This window comes from Geospiza fortis, unplaced genomic scaffold, assembly GCF_000277835.1.
Source record: "Geospiza fortis unplaced genomic scaffold, GeoFor_1.0 scaffold166, whole genome shotgun sequence".
Classification (NCBI taxonomy): Eukaryota; Metazoa; Chordata; class Aves; order Passeriformes; family Thraupidae; genus Geospiza; species Geospiza fortis.
Genome location: NW_005054310.1, coordinates 509,477 through 516,202, shown reverse-complemented (window position 1 = coordinate 516,202; position 6,726 = coordinate 509,477). Strand labels below are relative to the sequence as shown.

At 37.6% G+C, this 6,726-nt stretch overlaps 1 protein-coding gene across 1 annotated transcript in view; it reads left to right on the top strand.

Moving 5' to 3' along the window:
• TMTC2 (transmembrane O-mannosyltransferase targeting cadherins 2) overlaps nt 1–6,726 on the top strand; it is a 175,369-nt gene that overhangs the window by 69,973 nt on the left and 98,670 nt on the right. The window contains exon 3 of the mRNA XM_031055582.1: nt 5,765–6,593. Coding sequence (XP_030911442.1) covers nt 5,765–6,593 — 829 coding nt within the window. The remainder of the gene's footprint in view (nt 1–5,764; nt 6,594–6,726) is intronic.

Below are 6,726 nucleotides of genomic sequence, written 5' to 3'. Positions count from 1 at the left end.
TGATCCCAATGGCTTTCTAATCTCCTGTGTAAAGTTCTTGCTGCTGCAGATAGATGGAATAACTCTGGGTAGATATCCATAGCATCACCCTTGTTACATAGCATTTAGTTATATGGACTTACAGAAAGCCTTTTCTTGCACTGATCATGGAAACAGATTTATGAAGCTGCTGTATATTCATACTGAAATTGGCCAAATATAAACTTTCTAATACAGATTTGAGTATTACAAAGCAGGCATTCTTTATTGCAGTGCTGGGAATTTGGAGGATCCTTCCAGTAATCAACACTTCCTGAGAGTTGGGTAAACAGAATTCTTATCATACACACTAATCATTAGCTATCCCCACTTACTTGATATATATGTAGTACATTATTTATGTAGTCACAGCCTATCAGAAGTCCTTTTATGGTTCTTTGGGGTCTTCTTTTGTGGTCTTCACTGCCCGGTGTCCTATTCAGGTGGCTTTTCCTTGAGCCCCACTTTTGAGTAAGTGTGATATCACTTTATTGTTTTGTTTTGTCAGCCTTGCAGAGTTGAGCTGGCATCCTGCTTAGGTTTTGACTTCTGTTTGCCTAAGTTACATCTTTTATCTACTTCTCCAAGGCTTTGTTGTTGTGTTCTCCTGTCCATATCAAGTCCTTCTGCTTTTGTACTATCTCCAGTCATTCATGCAGATTTTGATCTTAATGCAGTCTATCTTTTCCCCTGCAGTCCTTATAACTGTTTTTCAATGGAGAGGTTAGAGTTTTTGTGGTTTTGGATTTTTTATTTATTTTTGTTTTGGTACTTAAAAAATCATATTAAAGAATGAAGGATTTTAGAGTGAGACTTCGGCAATTTTAAATGCCAGTATTTATAACTCTAATTAATGTAAGGCAAGTCAGTAGTAATAAGGACTGTTTAACTTGTGCTACAGGCTAATTTCGATAAAACTATGTACAGATAATCTTTAGCTGTTTTGTGAATGCACTTCCTTGTTGGAGAAAATTGTGTGAGGTCTTAACACTGGAAGTAAATGTCATTAAATATGCACAGTTGGTCCCAATATTGGACAAGCTGTTGACAGAATTCCAACTCTGAGGAAAAACACACCTTCAGGTCAGTTGTTGCATCACCAATGAATATGAGTAAACCTCATTTAGTGGGTCATGCAAGCAGGAACCCGCAGGCAGGTGGTCAGACAGCATTAAAGGCCACTTCCATCTCAGTACTGTGACCCAGCAGGAGTTGTAGCAAATAGCTTCATTCCTGGGGGGGGAGATGTTTTTTAATTGTAGTTTGGCTCCAACTTGGCAGATCTCTTATCCAGGAACCTCTACCTACAGTGGGAAGAAGATGCTGTAAGTCTAGTGATCTGGCAGTGTTTTAGTACTTTTGGAAGTCCCAGTTTTCAAGCCAACATATATTTAAGGAACTCCTGGAAAAGAAATTCCTGTGAGTAATGCCTGATGACACATCTTTCATCACGGTATCTCCTGAGTTCTAAGAATAACATTTTGTGTTTGATGATTTTAATTTCTGGACTGTCTCAATCATGTGCCATATTTAATGCTGTTTGTGAAATGGACAATGTGAGGTTAAAAGAACAGTGTCTTTTGAAAATGCTTTAGATACCACTTAGGAGATGACTGAATTTTGGCAGTGGCTGTCCAGTTAAGAAATCTGCTGCAGTGCCTTATTTAAGGGCAATATAATGAAGTGAGGAATTAGGATTTAATGCAAGGGAAATGTGCAATGTGGGTGGGTCATGCAGATGGATTTTGGTAGGGTGATGAAAAAGGTTTCTACAGTCAGAAAGACTAAAATTGCAGTGGTGGTACTTGCCTGTTAGCAGGCAGGAGATATCTGATCTAAATCAGTGCTCATTTTTTTTCCTCAGATGAAAATGGCTACTTATGAAAGGTTAGAGGATTTATGGGGGTGTCAAAACGTATGGCAGATGGGCTGGATTAGGACTCATGAGTATAGTAATCCAAATCCTTTCTGCCAAGCATTACAGAGGATCTCTTCTGCTCCTGGACTGCACTGAATGTACACAATCAGATCAGAGTAGCAAAGGCTGTCAGGAGGCTCAGAAGGGTTACTAGTGAAAGTGCTTGTCTGAGCAGAGTTCATTTTGAAAACACTTCCTTTGCAGGCAAAAGTCCACTGGGGGACTGGCTGTATTATTTAATTTTAATAAATTGCTGGAATGATTTTCTTCCAAGCCTTAAAGAAAGTAAAGCAAAATACGTGCTAAACCTTTCTCATTATCTGTGACTATATTAGCACAGAGGGATAAAAGCTATGCAAAAATCATGAATGTTGAGAGAGGGAAAAAAGGGGAATCAATTTGTTTTTCCCTTCTAGGCCAATGCTGTCTGTGAGATTTGAAAACTGAAAACTAAAAAAAAAAAAACAGAAAAAGGAAAAAGACATCATATTTTTAATTGTTGTGACAGATGTTTAAGTGTTAGGGACAGATTTTTCTTGCCTCTAGACTAAGCCTTCTCTGAAATCTGAAAATTCACAATGGTGTGTCAGTGTTATACAGGTTATTGCTAACTGTACTTAACTTGTAGGTAATTTTAAAAGGTTGTAAAGGTACTGACTATTGAAAAGATCCATGTCTGAAATCTGGGGAAGAATGCAAACCATTTTTGTCTGAGGCAGCAACAGGAAATTTGCACTTCACTCCTGATGTCAGTTAACCGAGTTTAAGAATCTACCAGAGCTCAGTCTCCACTTGACTAGTGCCGTACAGCATGATGAATAATGATGATTATGCTGGGGTGGTGAACCTACTCAGACATCTCTGAGCTCTATGAGTGAGTGCTTAGATATTTCATTTGAAAATCATGTAAAATGATTTAAAAATAGTAAAAAATAGTTTTTTTACAACATGACACACAAACCTGTGTATGGATAATCTGTGTTCTTTATAAAAACCTACAAGTGTGAGGATCCAGATATTACAGACCTTAAGTGTAAAGCTTAAAAGAGAGGCTGCAAGTAGTTACTCCAGCAGTGAAGATTGATTAGCTCTGAGCTACAGATTGTTAACATTTTTGGGATAGAAGCAAGAGGCAAACTTCTAGTTGTTAGTATTTGGTTAACATACGAGGAAGACCTGAAAATTTTTAGTAGGTTTCACTATTATCCATGAGGAATAGCATATTGCACTCATGTGGTTTTGTCAGAGAACTTTGTAATGTGAACTTTCTTGACATTTAATTGAAAAGGTCAATGGTTAGGACTTCAGAAAAGTGGGATTTTCTTCCAGTTGTTAAGTATTAACAAAATAACAAAGCAGCCTAATCAGTCCATGGAAGCTCACTTTTCATCTGTTAATCAAGTTTCACTTCCTTAATATTTGGGATATCTTAATCTTTCAAGTGGTATATTGCCTTCCAGAAAAGACTATTTCTAACTCAAACAAGCAAAAAATACTATCTTTCACTTCCCAGCTTCTTTCTGTTTTAGCAGCCTCCTCGTAAGAGATTCATAAGAAGGATGTATGAGAGAGCAAATAGGTCATGCTTAACATTTGAGAGTTGTTTATGTGTATGTTTGAAGGAAATGAGTTTGAAAATTATTGAGCCAGAAGGGTGGGCAGAAAAAATTTCATGTAGAAAACTATGATGAGAATGGGCAAGTTAAACCTGGGACATGAGATTTTACTGTGAGGACATACATGCAAATCCATGAAATCTGAATAATCTTTTTATTCCAAATGTAAACTTAGTTGGGAGTTTCAGTGATAACAGCTTTATATTACACAGCTTTATAACAATAAAAGCATTTAAATAGTTTTGGCAGGCATGGATGAAACCGTATGTGAAGTGAATTGTAAGGTATTACCCAGTTTACAAATAAAGTAAGTTGTTCTAATAGGCTTTCCAGGGAATGTAGTTATCATGATGTGTAGATCAGGGTTTTGGCTGATATATTACCAAAGCATTGTGGATTATCCAGAATGTAAAAAAGCTAGTAAATCAAATTGGTATTAATATGGCAAATTAAATCTGGACCCAGGCTTTACTTTATGTATAAAAAGTGCCAGCATTTTTTACATGTTCACTATCCAAGTGCATGAATGTTTCCATTATAAATTTGTTTGTTCCCTGCTAATGCCTCCATTAAATTTCATAATGTAGCATAACTGAATGAATGAATCTCACTGATGTTTAATATTTAAACTTCACAAGGAGGAACTCTACAGAAATGAGAAAAGACATAAATTTCTTCCTGATACATTATAAGATAAACTATAAATTATCATTACTAGACTGTGTCTTCTTAGTAGAATATCAGCAAACTGTAGAAAACTATTAGTAATTAACCTAAAATGGAGCAACACAAACATCTGTAATTTATGATATCAAGAGTTGATCCCACCCACAAAGAAGAAAAATTAGTTGTTTTGTAGAAATAAGATAAAACATTCTACTGTTAGGTTCTGCTTCTGAATAACTAAGTAAACATTGAATAATCATCCCACAAAATTGTAGTATGAGATGGAAAAAACAAACCAAATAAAATGAAAAATGATTGACAAATAATTCTTTCTAATAATGGGGAAAAGATAATCTAAGCACTTAATCTGTATCCGTAACTATTTGGCAAATAGGTTTTTTTCTTTCCTTACAAAAGGTATCTGAGAAATTGAAAATAAAAACCCCATATATTTTAGCTTTTACATAGAGAGAGTAATGCAAACCAGCTTTCATTTAGGGTGCCCATGGAATCAAGAGCAGAGCTTACCCAAGAAGCAGCTTCTGCTGGAAAATGTTCTGCTATTCCATAAATAAGTGCAGATCCTTCAAGTTGCTAGCATGATGACATTGGTAGGTGGAGTTAGCTGTGTCCTTCCCATAATTTTATTTAGATACATATAAAGATGTGAAAGGTTTTGGAGCGTTTATTATGGTGTGCTTGAGGAAAAAACCCCAATGTGTTGTTTGGCTCTGAGATCACAGAATCGTTAGGGTTGGAAAGGACCTCTGGAGATTGTCCAGCTCAAATCCGCCTTCCAAGGCAGGGTCACCTAGAGCAGGCTGTCCAGGAAAAAATCCAGGTGGGTTTTGAATATCTTCAGAGAACAAGAATCCACAACATCCCTGGGCAACCTGTTCCAGTGCTCTGCCACTCTCAATGTAAAGTGGCCCTTCCTCATATGGAGGTGAAACTTTTGTGTTTTATAGAAAATGAAATGGGACTTTGGAGTAGGTAGAGCTGAATGCTCCAAGTTAATAGGTAGGAGCTAGGAGACCTAAATACGGAATCTGCATCTGTTTTCCTCTCTTGCTTTCTTGGAAATTTTTATCGGTTCTCTAGTGAAATGCCTCGGAGAGAGACTTTGATTGAAGAAAGTGGATCTGGAACATCCTTCAGACTTTAAATCTAGCTAAGGCAAACTCATGCTTTGGTCACAGCCAGAAGATTATGTAGGAACTAATGTAAGATTCCATAATCTCCTCTAAAATAAGAGTTTCAAAAGCTTTATACAACTAAATCTTAAGAAAGGACTGACAGCCCTAAAATATCTGAAGGCTTGACTGTGATGCATTCTTGATAGAGCTTAAATGAAAGAGTCGTTTCCTTTAGTCTGTAGTCAACAATGTACCCCAACATGGCGCGATCCAAATGTCAGAGATGGAGATCTATTGTGTTTGTTTCCATTACTGAAAAAGAGTTCTATCAGATATTTTTTTGGTTGTTGCATAGAATTTACACAAATAAATACCTAGTGTTGATTTATGCTGGTTTTTTTTTCTTTCAGAGAAAGAATTTGACCCTATTCTTCAGCATTGGTTTATTGACCTCCTGGGGAACTGCACTGCTGGGTGTTCGCTTGTACTGGATGGGCAACAGGCCCCCAAGTTTTTCTAATTCTGACAATCCAGCAGCTGACTCAGACAGTTTTCTCACACGTACCCTGACCTTCTTTTACTTGCCAACCAAGAACCTCTGGCTGTTGCTGTGCCCAGATACCCTCAGCTTTGACTGGTCTATGGATGCTGTGCCTCTTCTAAAAGCAGTCAGCGACTGGAGGAATCTACACACTGTGGCCTTCTATGCAGGACTCCTCCTCCTTGCCTACTTTAGCTTGAAGGGCTCCAACGATGAGAGAGAATTCAATGGGAAAACTGCAATGAATGGCAAGCAAAATGCTAATGGGCATAGCTGTCACCCAGAGATGGAGTACAAGACACTGGAGGTGAAGTCAAGCTTTGCATCAAAAGAAGAGAATGGCCTAAAAAAGCATGAAATTCACAAACTGCAGCTTCCTTCAACCGAGAACATTGTCATTCTTTCTCTCTCTTTGTTAATAGTGCCCTTCATTCCTGCCACAAACCTGTTTTTCTATGTTGGCTTTGTAATAGCAGAGCGTGTGCTGTATGTTCCTAGTATGGGCTTCTGCCTGCTGGTTACAGTAGGTGTCAGGGCCCTTTATGTCAAAGCCCAAAAGCGCTTTCTGAAAAACTTGGTTTTTTGTTCCACTGCTGCATTAATTGTTTTCTATGGACTCAAGACTGTTGTCAGGAATGGGGACTGGCAGAATGAGGAGATGCTGTATAGGTCAGGGATAAAAGTAAACCCTGCTAAAGGTGAGTTTTGCTCTTTATGGTGAATGTTTTACTTATTCCTGTCTGTCTTTGCCTTTGAATTGTCTGATTTTACTAGCAACATCTAAAGAGAATACTTTAAGAAATGTAATTTCAAGTTGCAGTGGTATGTGCA